The sequence below is a fragment of the Bos indicus x Bos taurus genome, chromosome 16 (genome assembly GCF_003369695.1).
Source record: "Bos indicus x Bos taurus breed Angus x Brahman F1 hybrid chromosome 16, Bos_hybrid_MaternalHap_v2.0, whole genome shotgun sequence".
Lineage (NCBI taxonomy): Eukaryota > Metazoa > Chordata > Mammalia > Artiodactyla > Bovidae > Bos > Bos indicus x Bos taurus.
Genome location: NC_040091.1, coordinates 6,052,015 through 6,073,308, shown reverse-complemented (window position 1 = coordinate 6,073,308; position 21,294 = coordinate 6,052,015). Strand labels below are relative to the sequence as shown.

The window sequence follows — 21,294 nt, the reverse complement described above, 5'->3', positions numbered from 1 at the left end:
TGGATAAACTAAACAGAAAATTAACAAGGAAACACAAACTTTAAATGATACAATAGGCCAGTTAGACCTAATTAATATCTATGACTTTACACCCCAAAACAATGAATTTCACCTGTTTCTCAGGTGCACATGGAACCTTTTGCAGGATACATCACATCCTGGGCAATAAATCTAGCCTTGTTAAATTAAAAAAAAAAGTTGAAATCATTTCACACATCTTTTCTGGCCACAGTGCAGTAAGATTAGATGTCAAGTACAGGGAAAAAAAAAAAAAAAAAACTATTAAAAATACAAATATGTGGAGGCTAAACAACCTAGATGTCCATCAGCAGACAAATGGATAAGAAAGTTGTGGTACATATACACAATGGAATATTACTCAGCCATTAAAAATAATATTTTTGAATCAGTTCTAATGAGGTGGGTGAAACTGGAGCCTATTATTCAGAGTGAGGTAAGCCAGTGAGAAAAACACCAATACAGTTTACTAACATATATGAAATTTAGAAAGGTAGTAACAATAACCCTATATGTAAGACAGCAGAAGAGATACATATGCATAGAACAGTCTTTTGGACTCTGTGGGAGAGGGCCAGGGTGGGATGATTTGGGAGAATGGCAATGAAACATGTATATTATCATATGTGAAATGGATTGCCATTGCAGGTTCGATGCATGAGTCAGGGCACTTAGGGCTGTTGCACTGGGATGACCCAGAGGAATGGGATGGGGAGGAAGCTGGGAGGGTGGTTCAGGATGGGGAACACATGTATACCCATGGCAGGTCCATGTCAATGTATGGCAAAACCACTACAATATTGTAAGGTAATTAGCCCCCAATTAAAATATATAAATTTATATTACAAAAAGAAAAAGAAGTGAAGGAAATAATAGTAAAGATTGATAACTAAAAGCTGGCTCTTTGAGAAGATAAAGAACATTGGCAAACCATTAGCCAGGCTCATCAAGAAAAAAAGGGTGAAAATCAAATCAACAGAATTAGGAACGAGAAAGGAGTGGTCACAACATACAATGCAGAAACACAAAAGATCAAGAGACTAATATGAGCAACTGTACACTAAGAAAATAGACAACCTAGAGAAAATGGACAGATTTTTAGAAAAGTTCTACCTCCTTCAATTTAAGACTGAACCAGGAAGAAATAGAAATTATGAACAAGACAATTAGAAACATTGAAGTCGAAACTGTGATCAAAAATCTTCCCCCAAGACAAAAGCCCAAGGCCAGATGGCTTCACAGGTGAATTCCATAAAACATTAAGACGAGAGCTAAACCTATCCTTCCAAACTCTTCCTAAAACTTGCAGAGGAAAACATTCCTCTATATTCCTCTTTTATGTCATTGTACGATGCCACAATCACACTGCTGGCAAAACCAGACACTGATATCTCTCTCTCTTTCTCTCTCTCTCTTTCTCTCTCTCTCTCTCTCTCTCTCTCTCTCTCTCTCTCACACACACACACACACACACAAATTACAGGTCAATATCACTGATAACATAGGTACAAAAATCCTCCACAAAATTATAGCAAATAGAATTCAAGAACACAATAAAAAAGATCATACACCATGATCAAGTTGAGTTTATTCCAGGGTGCAAGAATTCTTGGATATATGCAAGTCAATTAATATGATTCATTATTTTAACAAATTGAAAGCTAAAACCATATGACAATTTCAATAGATGCAGAAAAAGCTTTCAACAAAATTCAGCACCCATTTATGATTTAAGGGCATATACAACAAGCTCACAGTAAACATTCTCAACGGTGAGAAACTGAAAGCATTCCCTATAGGATCAGGAATAAGAAAAGGGTGCCTACTCATGCCATTAATATTTAACATAGTTTGGAATTCCTAGCTACAGCAATCAGAGAAGAGAAAGAAATGAAAGAAATCCAGATTGGAAAGGAAGAAGTAAAACTCTATTTTCAGATGACATGAAACTGTACATAGAAAACCATAAAGATACTATCAGAAAATTGCTAGAAATTATCAGTGAATTTAGTAAAGTCACAGATTTTAAAATCAATACGCAAAAATCACTTCTATACCTATAGAATAACAAAGAAAAATCAGAAAGAGAAATTAAGATATCAACTCCATTTACCATTGCAACAAAATGAATAAAATACCTTGGAATGAGCCTACCTATGGAGAGAAAAGAACTATATACAGAAAAGTAAGAGACACGGATGAAAGACAAAATAAAGAGATGGAGGGATATTCTATGCTCCTGGGTTGGAAGAATCAATATGGTGAAAATGACTGAGTTACCAAAAGCAATCTAGAGATTGAAAGCAATATCAAATTATCAGTGGCATTTTTCACAGAACTAGAACAAAAAATTTCACAATTTGTATGGAGACACAGAAGACCCCCAAAAGCCAAAGTAATTTTAAGAAAGAAGAATAGACAATATCTTGAAATGCAAACCAAAACTACAGTGAGGGACTATCTCACACCAGTCTGAATGGCTGCTATCCAAAAGTCCACAAGGAATAAATGCTGGAGAGTGTGTGGAGAAAAGGGAACCCTCTTACATTGTCGGTGGAAATGCAAACTAGTACAGCCACTATGGAGAACAGTGTGGAAATTCCTTAAAAAACTGAAAATAGATTTGCCATATGACCCAGCAATCCCACTGCTGGGCATACACACTGAAGAAAGCAGAATTGAAAGAGACATGTGTACCCCAATGTTCATCACAGCGCTGTTTATAATAGCCAAGACATGGAAGCAACCTAGATGTCCATTGGCAGATGAATGGATGAGAAAGTTGTGGTACATAAACACAATGGGATATTGCTCAGCTATTAAAAAGAACGCATTTGAATAAGTTCTAATGAGGTGGATGAAATTGGAGCCTATTATACAGACTGAAGTTCAGAAAGAAAAACACCAATACAGTATCAGTTCAGTCAGTCAGTTCAGTTGCTGAGTCATGTCTGACTCTATGTGACCACATGAATCGCAGCACACCAGGCCTCCCTGTCCATCACCAACTCCCAGGGTCCACTCAGACTCATGTCACGTCAGTGATGCCATTCAGCTATCTCATCCTCTATCGTCCCTTTCTCCTCCTGCCCACAATCCCTCCCAGCATCAGAGTCTTTTCCAATGAGACAACTCTTCGCATGAAGTGGCCAAAGTCCAGAGTTTCAGCTTTAGCATCATTCCTTCCAAAGAAATCCCAGGACTGATCTCCTTCAGAATAGACTAGATGGATCTCCTTGCAGTCCAAGGGACTCACAAGAGTCTTCTCCAATACCACAGTTCAAAAGCATCAATTCTTCAGCGCTCAGCTTTCTTTATAGTACAACTCTCACATCCATACATGACCACAGGAAAAACCATAGCCTTGACTAGACGGACCTTGTTGGCAAGGTAATGTCTCTGCTTTTGAATATGCTGTCTAGGTTGGTCATAACTTTTCTTCCAAGGAGTAAGCGTCTTTTAATTTCATAGCTGCAGTCACCACCTGCAGTGATTTTGGAACCCAAAACAATAAAGTCTTACACTGTTTCCACTGTTTCCCCATCTATTTGCCATGAAGTGATGGGACCAGATGCCGTGATCTTTGTTTTCTGAATGTTGAGCTTTAAGCCAACTTTTTCACTCTCCACTTTCACTTTCATCAAGAGGCTTTTTAGTTCCTCTTCCCTTTCTGCCATAAGGGTGGTGTCATCTGCATATCTGAGGTTATTGATATTTCTCCCAGCAATCTTGATTCCAGCTTGTTCTTCTTCCAGCCCAGCATTTCTCATGATGTACTTTGCATATGAGTTAAATAAAAAGGGTGACAATATACAACCTTGTCGTACTCCTTTTCCTATTTGGAACCAGTCTGTTGTTCCATGTCCAGTTCTAACTGTTGCTTCCTGACCTGCATATAGGTTTCTCAAGAGGCAGGTCAGGTGGTCTGGTATTCCCATCTCTTTCAGAATTTTCCACAGTTTATTGTGATCCACGTAATCAAAAGCTTTGGCATAGTCAATAAAGCAGAAATAGATATTTTTCTGAAACTCTCTTGCTTTTTCGATAATCCAGCAGATGTTGGCAATTTGATCTCTGGTTCCTCTGCCTTTTCTAAAACCAGTTGGAACATCTGGAAGTTAACGGTTCACGTATTGCTGAAGCCTGTCTTGGAGAATTTTGAGCATTACTTTACTAGCGTGTGAGATGAGTGCAATTGTGTGGTTGTTTGAGCATTCTTTGGCATTGCCTTTCTTTGGGATTGGAATAAATACTGAGCTTTTCCAGTCCTGTGGCCACTGCTGAGTTTTCCAAATTCGCTGGCATATTGAGTGCAGCACTTTCACAGCATCATCTTTGAGGATTTGAAAGAGCTCAACTGGAATTCCATCACCTCCACTAGCTTTGTTCATAGTGATTCTTTCTAAGGCCCACTTGACTTCATATTCCAGGACGTCTAGCACTAGGTCAGTGATCACACCATCATGATTATCTTGGTCGTGAAGATCTTTTTTGTACAGTCCTTCTGTGTATTCCTGCCACCTCTTCTTAATATCTTCTGCTTCTGTTAGGTCCATACCATTTCTGTCCTTTATCGAGCCCATCTTTGCATGAAATGTTCCCTTGTTTTCTCTAATTTTTTTGAAGAGATTTTTAGTCTTTCCCATTTTGTTGGTTTCCTCTATTTCTTTGCATTTTTTGCTGAGGAAGGCTTTCTTATCTCTTCTTGCTATTCTTTGGAACTCTGCATTCAGATGCTTATATCTTTCCTTTTCTCCTTTGCTTTTTGTTTCTCTTCTTTTCACAGCTATGTGTAAGGCCTCCTCAGACAGCCATTTTGCTTTTTTGCATGTCTTTTCCATGGGATGGTCTTGATCCCTGTCTCCTTTACAATGTCACAAACCTCCATCCGTAGTTCATCAGGCACTCTATCTATCAGATCTAGTCCCTTATATCTATTTCTCACTTCCACTGTCAAATCATAAGGGATTTGATTTAGGTCATATCTGAATGGTCTAGTGGTTTTCCCTACTTTCTTCAATTTAAGTCTGAATTTGGTAATAAGGAGTTCATGATCTGAGCCACAGTCAGCTCTTGGTCTTATTTTTGTTGACTGTACAGAGCTTCTCCATCTTTGGCTGCAAAAAATATAATCAGTCTGATTTCTGTGTTGACCATCTGGTGATGTCCATGTGTGTCAGGAAGCATTTAACAGGAGGCTTCCTATGTGCTGTTTTGGATCTGTCAGGAATTCTCTGTTCCTTATTAATTCCTGAATATTCAGGAATTAAGAGGAGAGGCAAGCCTCTCCCGGGGGCTGAGGAATCCAGGGATTTCCTTCACTAGTGTTTCTACATGGTGCTAAGTACCCGCTTCCTTCTTGTGTATGATACGGTAAAAGTGATTGTTTACAAATCTCTCCCTTTAATATGGATTGCCTATGTTTTGTAAGTTTGTAATTTTAATCTTTATCTTTGGTGAGAATAACTACTTTGTAAGACAGTATATATGCCCACACCATGTTGATTAAAACACCTTTGCTCCATCAGAGTTCTGGTCCCCGTGTATTTCTCTGTCTGTCTGTCTGTCTGTCTCTCTTTTTCAATCTGATCCCCTGGAGCGCAGAGGCCCTCTGAGTTCACTTTCCTGCCCGGGCTTCTAAGACCCTCTCGAGAAAGTGCTCTGCGCCTTCACTCCATCGAAAGGGTGCCTGAGGCCTCCGTGAACAGAGCAAGCCCCGTTCCAGGGGCTTTACTGGCTTTCTTCGTAAACCAAGGAATATCAGCCTCTTTCTCTCCTTTACTTTCTTATCATCGACTCCAGACCACCAGGTTCCGGCCCATTAAAGGACCTCAACACATGTGTAGAGTCTTCTCTTGTGTTGTTGGAAGAGGCTGTTTGCTATGACCAGTGTGTTCTCTCGGCAAAACTCTATTAGCTTTTGCCCTGCTTCATTCTGTATTCCAAGGCCAAATTTGCCTGTTACTCCAGGTGTTTCTTGACTTCCTACTTTTGCATTCCAGTCCCCTATAATGAAAGGACATCTTTTTTGGGTGTTAGTTCTAAAAGGTCTTGTAGGTCTTCATACAGTATGCTGCTGCTGCTAAGTCGCTTCAGTGGTGTCCAACCCTGTGCGACCCCATAGAAGGCAGTCCACCAGGGTCCGCTGCCCCTGGGATTCTCCAGGCAAGAACACTGGAGTGGGTTGCCATTTCCTTCTCCAGTGCATAAAAGTGAAAAGTGAAAGTGAAGTCGCTCAGTCATGTCTGACTCTTAGAGACCCCATGGACTGTAGCCTACCAGACTCCTCCATCCATGGGATTTTCCAGGCAAGAGTACTGGAGTGGGTTGCCATTGCCTTCTCCTGTCATACAGTATACTAACCCATATATATGGAATTTAGAAACATCGTAATGATAATCCCGTATGCAAGAAAGCAAAAGAGACACAGATACATAGAACAATCTTTTGGACTCTGTGGGAGAAGGTGAGGGTGGGATGATCTGAGAGAATACACTGAAACATGTATATTATCATAGGTGAAACAGATCATCAGTCCAGGTTTTATGCATGAGACAGGGTGTTCAGGGCTGGTGTACTGGGATGACACAGAGGGATGGGATGGGGAGGGAGGTGGGAGGGGGGTTCAGAATGGGGAACACATGTAAACTCATGGCTCATTCATGTCAATGTATAACAAAAACCACTACAATATTGTAAAGTAATTAGCCTCCAATTAAAATAAATAAATTTAAAAAAAAGAATGGAGACTAGAGCTGGAGGAATCAATTTCTGTGATTTCAGACTATAGTACAAAGCTATAGTCATCTAGAGAGCATGGCACTGGCACAAAAACAGAAGTATAGACCAATGGAACAAGATAGAAAGCCGAGACAGAAACCCACACATCCATGGGCACCTTATCTCTGAAAAAGGAGGCAAGAATATACAATGGGGAAAATATAGTCTCTCCAATAACTGATGCTGGAAGAACTGGACAACTACATGCAGAAGAATGATTAGAACACTTCATAACACTATACACAAAGATAAACACAAATGGATAAAAGCTAAGTGTTTTCAATTTAAGACCAGACACTATAAAACTCTTAGAAGAACACATAGGCAGAATACTGTATGACATAAATTGCAGCATGATCTTTCATGACTCACCTCCTAAAATAATGGAAATAAAACCAAAAATAAATAAGTGGGACCTAATTAAACTTATAAGATTTTTCACAGCAAAGGAATCTATAAACAAAGTGAAAAGACAACCCTCAGGATGGAACAAAATAATAGCAAAGGAAACAATTGCTGAATTATTAATTTCCAAATTATGCAAGCAACTCATACAACTCAATACCAGAAAAACAAACAAGCCCATCAGAAAGTGGGCAAAATACCTAAACAGATATTTCTCCAAGAAAACCTACAGATGGCTAATAAATCCATAAATAGCACTCATTATTAGAGACATGCTAATCAGAGCTACTATGAGATATCACCTCACACCAGACCAAATGGCCATAATCAAAAAATTCATAAAGAATAAGTGTTGAAGAGGGTCTGGAGAAAGGGAACGTTTCTGCACTTCTGGTGGGAATGTAAATTCATACAGCCACTATGGCAGATAGTATGGACATTCCTTAAAACTAGTAATAAAACCACCCTATGGCCTAGCAATACCACGACTAGGTATATACCCTGAAGAAATCAAAACTAAAAAAGACACCTGTACTGTTCATTGTAGCACTATATACGATAGACATGCATGCAAACAACCTAGATATCCGTTGACAGTTTAATAGACAAAGAAGCTATGGTACACATATACAATGGAATACTGCTGCTGCTGCTAAGTCACTTCAGTCGTGTCTGACTCTGTGCGACCCCAGAGACGGCAGCCCACCAGGCTCCCCCGTCCCTGGATTCTCCAGGCAAGAACACTGGAGTGAGTTGCCATTTCCTTCTCCAATGCATGAAAGTGAAAAGTGAAAGTGAAGTCGCTGAGTCGTGTCCGACTCTTAGCAGCCCCATGGACTGCAGCCCACCAGGCTCCTCTGTCCATGGGATTTTCCAGGCAAGAGTACGGGAGTGGGGTGCCATTGCCTTCTCCGACAATGGAAACTACTCAGTCATAAAAAGGAGTGCATTTGAGTCAGTTCTAATGAGGTGGATGAACCTAGAGCCTATTATACAGAGTGAAGTAAGTGAGAAAGAGAAAAACCTGTATTGTATATTAATGTATACTGGTACATACATGGTACTGATGAACCTGTTCACAGAGCAGCAATGGAGATACAGGCTTATGGACAAGGGTGGGGGAGAAGAGGGAGAGGGTGAGATGAATGGAGAGAGCAGCATGGATGCATATATACTAACATATGTAAACAGATACCAATGGGAATTTGCTGTATGACTCAGGGAACACAGACCAGGGCTCTGTAATAACCTAGATGGGGTGGGAATGGGTGAGAGGTGGAGGGAGATTCACGAGGGAGGGGATGAATGTACAACTATGGTCAATTCATGTTCATGTATGACAGATTCAAACCAATATTGTAATGCAATCATGAATCAATTAAAACAAATAAATATATTTTAAAAAGAAAAGAAGCAGGAAGTTCTCCCCTAAAACTTTAAGAAATGGCACAGTTCAGTTACTCATACAAGGTCAGGTTTCAGGTTTGCTGTTGATCAATCACTAACAAGTGTCTGACTCTGTGACCCCATGGACTGTAGCATGCCAGGCTCCTCTGTCCTCTACTGTCTCCTGAAGTCTTTCCTGTCCATTGAGCTAGTAATGATATCTAACACATCTCATCCTCTGCCACCCCCTTCTTTTGCCTTCAATCTTTCTCAGCATCAGGGTCTTTTCCAATGAGTCAGCTCTTTGTATCAGGTGGCCAGAGTATTGGATCTTCAGCTTCAGCATCACTCCTTCCAATGAATATTCAGGATTGATTTCCTTTAGGATTGACTGGTTTGATCTTACACTTCAAAGACTCTCAAGAGTCTTCTTCAGCACTGCAATTCAAAAGCATCATTTCCTCAGTGCTCAACTTTCTTTATGGTGCAACTCTCAGATCCATACATGACTAGTGGAAAAACCATAGCTTTGACTGAATGGGCCTTTGTCAGGCATCTGATGTCTCTGCTTTCAGTACACTGTCTTGATGACTGCAGCCATGAAATTAAAACATGCTTGCTCCTTTAAAGAGAGTTACGACAAACCTAGACAGGTGTCAAGTTAGTAAATGGTACTTAAGAAGGACAGGGAAGCCTGGTATACTGCAGTCCATGGGGTTGCAAAGAGTCAGACATGACTGAGTGACTGAACAACAACAACAACCACATATGAAGGAAACAGTGGGAGGGAAAACAAGAAGCTTAATTGAAACTGTGCAAAATTCAGTTTGTGAAATTGAACATTTTCAGTTACCACACTTAGCTGTAAGTTTATTTCCACTGAGGACAAGTCTATTTGTTATCCCAACTGAAATATGCTATTCAAGTGGTTTGATGATCTTTTATATCATGATGTGTGTGTTTTTTTTTTTCCATATTAAAAGCAATTCTCCAACACAAGCTGGGTATGCTACAATTTAGTACATAATAATACCATCTACCTGAAACAGCTTCAGATCTCAGAGGTTAAGGGCCTAGTCCCACAAACATGCCGCCCTCCCCACTTCAGAAGCCTATCACAAATCCACATGACCATGCACTTCTGGTCTAATCATTAAGATTGGAGGTAGCTACAACTTCATCTTCAGGTTCAGTTACTTGCTAGTGTGGCCCCTGGAACTCAAAATAAACTAATTAGATTAACTCATGACCAGCCAGATGGAAGGGAGGCCCAGGGCAAAGTGTGCTAGAAGTTAATAGAAGACAGAAGGAACCTACTAAGTGCAGAGCTTCCATGCTCTTCCAGGGCTCCACACTCCCAATTCCTCTAAGCTATGAGTCCTGGAGGTTCTCAGAACCAACGCATCACTACATGGGCATAAATTATTTATTTATTCACCTCATTGCTAATTGATGAAACCTCCAGTCCCTTGCCCTTCGCTGGACCTCAGGATGGTGGGATCTTTGTTTCAACCATCTAGTCATATGGATGGTTCCCTGGGGAACTAGCCTCCATCATTAGAAGATTTCCAAAAGTCTCTGTATTAACATAACAAAAGACATATAGGAAATTCCAAGAGTTTCTAGAGTTCTGTGCCCCAAAAGGGGACAAAGACCAACTATATCTTTTTTTATTGAAAATCACAGCATCACAAACCCTAACAGTGTTGTAAGTTTGTTGGGATGCTAACATATTGGCACTGTATCATATCAATGGCTATAAAATGATTGAACAAAAACATTTTCTATTTGTCTTTGCAAGAACTTTATTTCTTGTATTTCTTTTTAAACCAAGTATTAGTGTTAGGTTGTGTTGATTAAAATTTTGTCTGCGTTTGTTAAGATGTACAGTCACTAATAACATTCTTTTTCCAGGCTTACGTTTTCTTATTCTGCCAAGTGCAAGGTTTAGGTCATAGTATAAGGTCTTTTCACCAGAAATATGGATATTTCCCTTTCCTGGAAGTGGAAAGTAACTATCTTAAGCCTCTTATGTCATTGAACTGTCAGGTGCAGAGATCGATATGAACACAGGCTGGGGACATTGAACTCAGCCAACAAATGGTCATTGTCTATTACTACATGATGTGGACAGGAAATTGTATTTGGATAAGGATATTCTCTGAGGCTTCTCCTTTGCACTTTTCCATGTTCCTATAAAGGTTAATAGAAGACAGCAGGAACTGATTAAGTGTGAGATCCCTCTAGATTCTGACCACTTAGAAATGAAGTTTAGGTTAACCCCACAAGGAAAGGGACATGGACATTTTCATTTCTGGCTGAATACAAGGCAGATATACTATCAGGTGTAGAAAAACGAATTTATAATTTCAACAGAGTCTACTTTTGACTCTGCTTTGAGGATTGCTTCATTGTGCTTTCTAGTTTGATTCTTGTAAATATACTTGTAAATTTTTAGCTATGTTTTCCTCTTTGCCCTTATGGTTTTAAAGAAAAATCATTCCCTTTTCAATACAATATTGTAAAGTTAAAAAAAAAAAAAAAAGAAAAATCACTCCCTTTTTCAAAATACAAGACACCTGTGTGAAGATGTGAGTAAATTAAACAAGGTAATAATGTCACCAAATATAAAAAAGGTGACTCTTGGAAGTTTTGACTTCAGTCTATAGAAAAGGAACAAAGGAATCTTCATTTTAGGAGACAGATTTAATATTGTTATGTAGAAGCATCATTGTTGTTATTGTGGTGGACAATGTTGAACTACACTGATTATTTACTGGTGTTGCCAAGCACCGCATCCACCTTCTACACACTGCTATGCCCTCTTAGAGGTTAGCACTTATAAACTATGTTTCACACTCTTTGGTTTGCAGGTTTTCCCTGAGTTTTGCCCATAGATTGGAGTGGGAAATCAGAAACAAGATTTCTCCAGCTCTACCAGTGAGGCAGTTGCCCACAGTAGTTAGAGACACAGATCTGGTGAGACATCTCCACGTGGAGATCTGGTGATCCAGAGAGAAAATCCTGTTAGATTCCTGTTAGCCTGTTCTTCTTCTTCTCTAGACCCAGAACTAACAGCAAAACCGTATCTCCAACAACAGAGGAGAGGTTCCAAGCTGAAGGTGCATCCAGGAGCAGTAGAACCTCATGTTTCTGGATCTACCATAAGTTTCCCGGTAAGTTTTTATTGTGATTTGGACTTTTTGCATTGTGCAATGTCCTTTATTCCTCTGTGTGCTTGATCATGAGCTTATTCGCTCACTCCTCTCAGACTCCTTGCAACCTCATGGACAGTAGCCCACCAGGCTCCTCTGTCCAAGGAATTCTTCAGACAAGAGTACTGCAGTGGATCTCCATGACCTCCTCCAGGGGATCTTCCCGAGCCAGGGATCCAACCTGCATCTCCTGTGTCTCCTGCATTGCAGGCAGATTCTTTACCTGCTGAGCCATTTGTTCCTTTCAGTTCAGTTCTGTTCAGTTGCTCAGTCGTGTCTGACGCTTTGAGACCTCATGAATCACAGCACGTCAGGCCTCCCTGTCTATCACCGACTTCCAGGGTTCACTCAAACTCATGTCCATCAAGTCAGTGACACCATCCAGCCATCTCATCCTCTGTCGTCCCCTTCTCCTCCTGCCCCCAATTCCTCCCAGCATTAGAGTCTTTTCCAATGAGTCAACTCTTTGCATGAGGTGGCCAAAGTATTGGAGTTTCAGCTTCAGCATCAGTCCTTCCAATGAACACCCAGGACTGATCTCCTTTTGGATGGACTGGTTGGAGCTCCTTGCAGTCCAAGGGACATGCAAGAGTGTTCTCCAACACCACAGTTCAAAAGCATCAACTCTTCAGCACTCAGCTTTCTTCACAGTCTAAATCTCACATCCAAACATGGCCACTGGAAAAACCATAACCTTGACTACATGGACCTTTGTTGACAAAGTAATATCTCTGATTTTGAATATGCTATCTAGGTTGGTCATAACTTTCCTTCCAAGGAGTAAGCGTCTTTTAATTTCATGGCTGCAATCACCATCTGCAGTGATTTTGGAGTCCAAAAAATTCTTGTTAAATCTAAATTCTAACCTCATAATACTCTGTCTCACTCTCCATGTCTCTCCCTGTCTCTTTCTCCTCCAAGCCTGGCCAATTGCAGTGCATAAACCAGGTTTAGTTTCCTAGGTCACTCTGATTAGGTGTGCTCCTTGTATATGGACAGAATAAGGTTAAATCAGTTGAAGGACCCTTTCTTTATTAGACAATTTCACAGTGTACATGCTTATAGATATGACTCATGTTTGGTGTAAACTTTGCTATAGCATCTTATGTTGATATATACACTCCTCTCTTTTTGTGCTTTTACACTTACTTTTTTTTAAATTTAATTTTATTTTTTAACTTTACAATAATGTATTGGTTTTGCCATATATCGAAATGAATCCTCCACTGTTATACATGTGTTCCCCATCCTGAACCCTCCTCCCTCCTCCCTCCCCATACCATCCCTCTGGGTTGTCCCAGTGCACCAGCCCCAAGCATCCAGTATCGTGCATTGAACCTGGACTGGCAACTTGTTTCCTATATATTATACATATTTCAATGCCATTCTCCCAAATCATCCCACCCTCTCCCTCTTCCACAGAGTCCAAAAGACTGTTCTATACATCAGTGTCTCTTTTGCTGTCTAGCATACAGGGTTATTGTTACACTTACTTTGTTATCTGAGAAAGTATTGTGTCTTTTCTATATGTCTAAACCTGTATAGTACATTTCATAGAACACCATTCTTGTTTTCATTATACTCAACTATTTGACATCTTACTGCCAGGTGTAAGTGGGATGTTTGTACACTCACCTACTTCTCAGTGGTCAGTGTTATATTCCCTTCATATCTTCCTTCTCCTGCCATGATTTGGTTGCATTCTTTCTACTTTGCAGAATATTTAATTCTTACAAATATAAGTCTATCCATGCCCCAGTTCTTATTTCAGTCTCAGCTCTGGAAAAAATATACAAAATGTTTAAGATCATGATATTGCCTATTTCCCATGTCATCTTTTGAAATGTATATTAAAGCAAAAAGAGTCTCAGAATCTTCAAGGCCCCTTCCTACCTTGCCCACAACATAATTAAAAACAAAAAAAACAAAAAACCCTTCTTTAGAGAATGAACAGTGCCATCTGGTGGAATAAGCTTCATTTGTTGTTCAGTCACTTGTGTCCCACTATTTGCAACCCCTTGGACAGCACCTCACCAGGCTTTCTTGTCTCTCACTATCTCTAGGAGTCTGCTCAAACTGAAACCCATTGGGTCAATGATGCCATCCAATCATCTCATCTTCTATCAACCCCTTCTCCTCCTGCCCTCAATCTTTCCCAACATCAGGGTCTTTTCCAATGAGTTAGCTCTTCACATCAGGTGGCCAAAGTATTGGAGTTTCAGCTTCAGCATCAGTCCTTCCAATGAATATACAGGGTGGATTTCCTTTAGGATTGACTGGTTTCATTTCATCACCCTCCAAGGGACTCTCAGGAGAACACCACTGTTTGAAAGCATCAATTCTTTGGCACACAGCCTCCTTTATGATCCAACTCTCACATCCATACATGATTACTGGAAAAACCATAGCTTGACTATGCAGACCTTTTTTGGCAAAGTGATGCTTTTTAAAATTCTATCTGCATTTGTCATAGCTTTTCTTCCAAGGGGCAGGCTTTTTTTTTTTTTTTTTTTTTTTTGAGGCTGCAGTAACTCTTGTCAGTGATTTTTGAGTCCTCAAAAAGGAAGTCATTCTCTACTTCCATTGTTTCCCCCTCTATTTCCCATGAAGTGATGGAACTGGGTGCCATAATCTTAGCTTTTTCATGTTGAGGTTTAAGCCAGCTTTTTCACTCTATTTTTTCACCTTCATCAAGAGATTCTTCAGTTCATCTTGGCTCTCTGGAAAGAGCTGGTGTCATCGGCACATCTGAGGTTGTTAATATTTATCCAGCAATCTTGATTTCAGCTTGTGAGTCATCCATCCCAGCATTTCGCATGAGGTACTCCACATAAAGTTAAATAACAGGGTGGCAATATACAGCCTTGATGTACTCCTATCCCAATTTGGAACTGGCTCATTGTTCCATGTCTGGTTCTAACTCTTGCTTCTTGACCTGTGTACAGGTATCCAAGGTGGTCTGGAATGCCCATCTCTTGAGTTTTCCACAGTTTGTTGTGATCCACAAAGTCAAAGGCTTTAGAGTAGTTAGTGAAGCAGAAATGTATGTTTTTCTGGAAATCCCTTGCTTTATCAATGATCTAATGGATGCTGGAAATTTGATCTCTGGTTCTTCCTCCTTTTCTAAATCCAGCTTATAGATCTGGAAGTCTCAGTTCAGTTGACATACTGTTGCAGCTTAGCTTGAAATATTTTGAGCAGTATATTGACAATATGTGAAATGAACATAATTATGTGATAGTTTGAACATTCTTTGGCATTGTCCTTCTTTGAGATTAGAAAGAAAATTGACCTTTTCTAGTCCTGGGGCCTCTGCTGCGTTTTCCAAATTAGCTGGCATATTGAGTGCAACACTTTATTGGCATTAACTTTTAGGATTTGAAATAGCACAGCTGGAACTCCATCACCTCCACTAGCTTTGTTTGTAGTAATGCTTCCTCAGGCCCACTTGACTTCACACTCCAGGATTTCTGGCTCTAGGTGAGTGATCACACCATCATGGTTATCCGGGTCATTAAGACCTTTTTTATACAGATTTTCTATATATTCCTGCCACCTCTTCTTAATATCTTCTGCTTCTATTAGGTTCAACTGTTTCTATCCTTCAGTGCCCATCTTTGCATGAAAAGTTCCTTTTGTATCTCTAATTTTCTTGAAAAGGTCTTTACTCTTTACCATTCTATTGCTTTTCTCTATTTCTTTGCATTGTTCACTTAAGGATGCTTTCTTATCTCTTCTTTCTATTCTTTCGAACTCTTCATTCAGGTGGAATAAAGTAGAGTCCATATTTAAGGTGCCCCTTACATGCATGGAGGCAGTTCCCTGATGGCTCAATGTTTAAAAAATCTGCCTGCAGTTCAGGAGACACAGGAAACACTAGTTTGATTCCTGGGTTGTGAAGATTCTGTGGAGGAAGAAATGGAAATCTTCACCCTTATTCTTGCCTGGAAAATCTCATGGACAGAGGAGATTGGTGGGCTAAAATCCAAAGGATAGCAAAAGTCAGACACGACTGGGTGACTAAGCATGTAACTATAGCCACGGAATGTGTGCGTCTGTATATCAATAGTGTCCTATGAGTTCTTGCACATTTAAAATATTTTCTGTAGTTTAATACTTGGCTGTCTGGTTGTATGGATATAAAACTCTTGATTTTCATTTTCTTTTCTTAACTTTTATGAAAATGCTCTTCTATTATTGCCTTGGTCTTTTAGCTTCTTTGGAGAATTCTAAAGGCCTTCTATTTTCCCCTTCCTTTTAGTCACCTAGAGCTCTAAGAACTTCCCATTACCTTTACAGAGAAGACATTTTTAATGTGGCTATTCTAAATATGCAATATGGTGAGTCTCATAAAATATATATATTTATGTCATGGTTTAGTTGACAGGCTGTGTCCAACTCTTGCAAACCCATGGAGTGTAGCCTGCCAAGCTCCTCTGTCCATGGTATTTTCCAGGCAATAATAGTGGAGTAGGTTTCCATTTCCTTCCCAGTACATCTATACAACTACTCTATAATCAAGATGTAGAATATTTTCATCATCTCAAATGTTCCTTCATCCCTTTTGAAGTCTCTCCATCTTCCATAACTACACTATTTCTTTTTGGAGTGGAGGTTTGGGTTCAATGAAAAATGAACTTTTGAAGGAAAACAATAACTTTTAACTTTTTCTCTTTTTTTCAACATTCTTTTATTGATAAACATTAAAACGATCTGTAGTTTTCTCTATGAAAACATAAGTTGTATGGAAATTTTAGCTTATGGAAATGTCCATAACTATCTTTATAGAAAGTATCCATAAAAAAAAGAAACATTAAAATGTTTAAAGTGAAAATAGCACCCCATTCACAAATTTCTTTAATTTTTCATATAGGATTTCATATTATTCAATAGAATCTACTATTACCAATAGCCCCAAATTCTTGTGTTTGGGGATAAAGACTCAAGGCTCTCTCACGTCCTTTTGATTTGAGACACAAGATGCGTCCTCTGGATTGGATTGTAACTTTTAAATTTGCATTTTATTCTGAAAATGGTAATTTTTTAAGCAAAGTTAAACATATAAATAGCTAAACACCTAAAGTTAATCTTAATCTGATTGATAATTTTTTTAACACACATGTATGCCTGTGTAACTATTAGTTAGTTAGTTAGTTCAGTCACTCAGTCGTGTCCGACTCTGCGACCCCATGAATCGCAGCACACCAGGCCTCCCTGTCCATCACCAACTCCCGGAGTTCACTCAAACTCACGTCCATCGAGTCAGTGATGCCATCCAGCCATCTCATCCTCTGTTGTCCCCTTCTCTTCCTGCCCCCAATCCCTCCCAGCATGAGTCTTTTCCAATGAGTCAATTCTTTGCATAAGGTGGCCAAAGTACTGGAGCCTCAGCTTCAGCATCACCCAGGACTAAATTGAGTAAATGTCCAGCACATCATCAGGTTTCCTTGTGTCTCTTCCCATTCTGTAATACACCTTACCTTGTAGGCACCGCCTTCATGATGAGGGTTTCCACCTTTTGAAAGCCTACCATTGAAATTATAAGATACGTACTTAGTGAGTGTGTTTGATTTTTTTTCCATTTACAAGAGCTGTGAGATTATCCCAAACTGCTATCATTTTCTAAATTAGTGACTATTAATCAGTTGTATGAAAATGCTACAAATATTTTATCCATTTTCTGAATGTTCATGGGAACCATTTGCATTTTTGCCATTTATGAATAAAGCTGCAATGAACAATTCTGTATGTGTCTTTTTAAGGGGATGTACTCCAGATCCTCTGGTGAGGAAGAGATTAAGGGGATAAACTTTCAGGTGCAAAATAGATGAGTTATAAACATGAAATATTCAGTGTGGAGCATATAGTCAATAATTACACAATTTTAAAAATCTTGCTCGATTGTAATTAGACTTACTGTAGCAATTATTTTGAAATGGACAGAAACATGGAATCACTACACTGTGTAACAGAAAGTAATACAATGTTGTAGGTCAACTGTACTAAAAGAACAAACAAATACTTTGAAAAAGAGATCTCATTTGTGGTTACCATAGGCTAGGGCTGGAGATAGGGGAACTGGATGAAGCCAGTCAGAAGGTACCAACTTCCTGCTGTGAGATAGATTAGTACTAAGGATGTAGTGTACAACATGGTTAATATGACTAATTCTGCTGTGTCTGAAGTATGAAAGTTAATAGGATGGTAAGTCCTGAGTTCTCATCACAAATTCTTTTTTCTTTAATTTTATATCCATATGAGATGATGGATATTCACAAACCTTATTGCTGTAATCATTTCAGGATATATGTAAGTGACATGATTAGGCCATACACCTTAAATTTATGCAGTGCTTTATGTCAATTATATGTTAACAAAGTTGGAAAAATTGATAATCATAAAACCCACACATAAATAGCATGTAAAGGAAGGGATTGTGCTATAATTGATATGATTGTTTTTAAGCTCTACTATATATATATATATTTAAAATCTATTCACTTTCCTAAGTCCATGAAAATATGGATGACCCAAATGGCTGGGAAAAACCTCACCTACTCTCCTGAAATATATTATTGAAAGTTAGTATCTGATATATGGCTTTGGAGCCAGTCCATATTAGCCACAGAAAGTTGTGCACTTAGATATCAGGTGATGAATACAATAACTTATTGTGAAACTACCAACAGAAACAAGTTAGGGACATTTCAAAATTTTGAACTTTGATATTTATTAAATGACACTAATTAAGTAGTATCATTGTAATGCATAAATTCAGTCACACTAGGTAACTGCAAATGAAGCAGATTTTTGAACCCTAAACAGTGCAACTGGAGTATTTGTGTGAATGTACCTCTGGGAAAATCTAACATGTTGTTGTTAATCAGTGTCCTCACCTTGTGGTTTTACACTGCTCATGGACAGGGTAAGTTGAAACAGATGTGAACACTCAGATCTACTTTCTTTTGTGTGTATTTTTGATTGAATAAACTGGTTAAAATAGTCTGTACTGTGAGATAACCATAAGAATACCTTAATGGAAAAATGATCAGATATTCACCTAAAAGGGGAAAACAAAATGAATACTTTTCAATGTCATCTGAGTTCCACAGTGCAAAAAGGTACTCTATGTAGATTATGGGGTCATGTGAATACGCTCATGAAAATTTGAATAGAAAATGCGTCACAGAAAAGTAGATTATAATTCCAGAATGTTTAGGAGAGTCTTACTTGTAATATGAGAAAGCTCTGGAGAACAATGGTTATTTTTATACTTTTACATATGGTGATTTTTGTAGGTTCAAATCTCATTTTAAATATGTTCTGTTGACTGTATTGTGATTATAGCTTAATAAATCTATTAAAGGTCCTTAACATCACTGTTAGTTTTTAAAAACCAGCTTAGGTACCAGATATATTTTCCTTTTACAAAATGTGGAATATGGTCTTAATTTCCAGTGTGGTGCCAATATATTTAGAATTATTTTCAGAGAGAAATGTAAATGTTGACAACCTTAAAAAAACTTGTCTCTTTTATTTTTAAACTTTAAACGCGGGTATACCTGTGGCAGACTCATTTCGATATTTGGCAAAACTAATACAATATTGTAAAGTCTAAAAATAAAATAAAATTTAAAAAAAAAGAAAAAGCAAAAAAAAAAAATAAACTTATAAGTTCTTTTCATTAGTTATCTATTTTTTACACAATAGTGTATATATGTCAGGCTCAATCTCCCAATTCATTCTTCTACTCTTGGGCCCCCTTGTATCCATACATCCATTCTTTATGCCTATATCTCTATTTTTGCTTTGCAAATAAGTTCATCTGTAGCATTTTTCTAGATTCCATATATAAGGAATATTATACAATATTTATTTTTCTCTTTCTGACTTGCTTCACTCTCTATGACAGTCTCTAGGTCTATCCATGTCTCTGCAAATTGCACAATTTCATTGCTTTTTATGGCTGAGTAGTATTTCATTGTATATATGTACCACTTCTTCTGCATCTCTTCTGCTGTTGATGGACATTTAGGTTGATTCCATGTCCTGGCTGTTGTGAATAAAATAGGTAACTACTGAGAACTTACTGTGTTTCATAGGCAGCTCCCCTCAATGCTCTCTGGTGACATAAATGGGAAGGAAATCCAAGAAAAGGGGACATATATATATATATATATATATATATATATATATTCATATAACAGATTTGTTTTCATGTACAGCAGAAGCTAACCCAACATTTTAAAGCAACTCCAATAAAAATGAAAAACAAAAGTCAAATTATGTAAATGTATTAATATAAATAATTAAATCATATTAAAAACAAAGATTTTACTCCAAAATACAAAACTATATGTTCTTCATTATGATGTTTTGTCTTTCATTTTCTTTAATAATACATTTGTCTTCAAGTTTTTGTAAATGAATGCTCTAATGAGTTTTATGATACCTTGTGAAACTCAAGGTGTGAATAGAATATGCATCACTCTGCATTATTCATCTTATAATTTGTTACATGTTATTTTAGTCCATTTGGCAATTTTCTTCGTGAACAACATTTACAGCACAATAAAGCTCCCTGTCTAGTCCTTAGTGTTACAAATAAAAGCAGCTCAGGCCCCAGATCACTTATAAGAAAGGCTGCATCACGATTATTCCTGATGAGGAGCAGGCAGACATGAATTGTTTCTCCTGATTCTCAGGTATATGAGTGATGGTTTATTAATCAACTAGAATAAGACTACAGGCATACTTCCAAACAAGAGGAGAAAGAGTACACAATATGAAAGAGAAATGTGAAATTTTGACAAATCTTCACCAGATATTCCAGTGCAACACTTCTCTTCTCATTAACAACTGAACTCTTTCCAAAAGTGGTCTTAAAGCTAAATGTTGGAATATTTAAGCAAAGTTTTTTTTTTTCAGAATTTATGGGTGCACTTATGAAATTTTTAGCATGCAAAATAATTGTAATATCAGATTCAAGCCATTAAGTAAAACTCACATCACCTAACACCTATTGTTGTAGATGCCTGCGTGCCTGCATGCTAAGTCGCTTCAGTCATGTCTGACTCTTTGCCTCCCCATCGACTGTAGCCCACCAGGCTTCTCTGTCCATGGAATTTTCCAGGCAAGAATACTGGAGTGGGTTGCCATGCCCACCTCCAGGGAATCATCCAAACCCAAGGATTGAACCTCCCTGTACTATGTCTCCTGCACTGGCAGGTGGGTTCCTTCTTTACCACTAGCACCAACTGGGATGCCCATTGTATTAGATACATAGCCCTAATTAAAAATTTTTCCAGAAAACATATTGGCTTAAGACAATACACCTCCAAATTCTTAGAGCACCTGTGGTCAAGAATAAAGAAAGGGCTTCTCTGGCTAGTTATGCATCACTCTGTTTGGGGGACAACTGGGTAAATGCCTGGGCCGCTGTCACCTGGACACTCAGCTGGGCTGGAGGCTTTGCTTCCAAGTTGGCTCG

General features: G+C 38.6%; 2 protein-coding genes across 5 annotated transcripts in view; both read left to right on the top strand.

The window, feature by feature from the left end:
• Positions 1 to 21,294, top strand: part of LOC113906361 (complement factor H) — a 385,541-nt gene that overhangs the window by 96,936 nt on the left and 267,311 nt on the right. The window lies entirely within an intron of this gene.
• Positions 8,261 to 21,294, top strand: part of LOC113906542 (complement factor H-related protein 1-like) — a 75,340-nt gene continuing 62,306 nt past the window's right edge. The window contains exons 1-2 of the mRNA XM_027564836.1: positions 8,261 to 8,339; positions 11,653 to 11,765. Coding sequence (XP_027420637.1) covers positions 8,261 to 8,339; positions 11,653 to 11,765 — 192 coding nt within the window. The remainder of the gene's footprint in view (positions 8,340 to 11,652; positions 11,766 to 21,294) is intronic.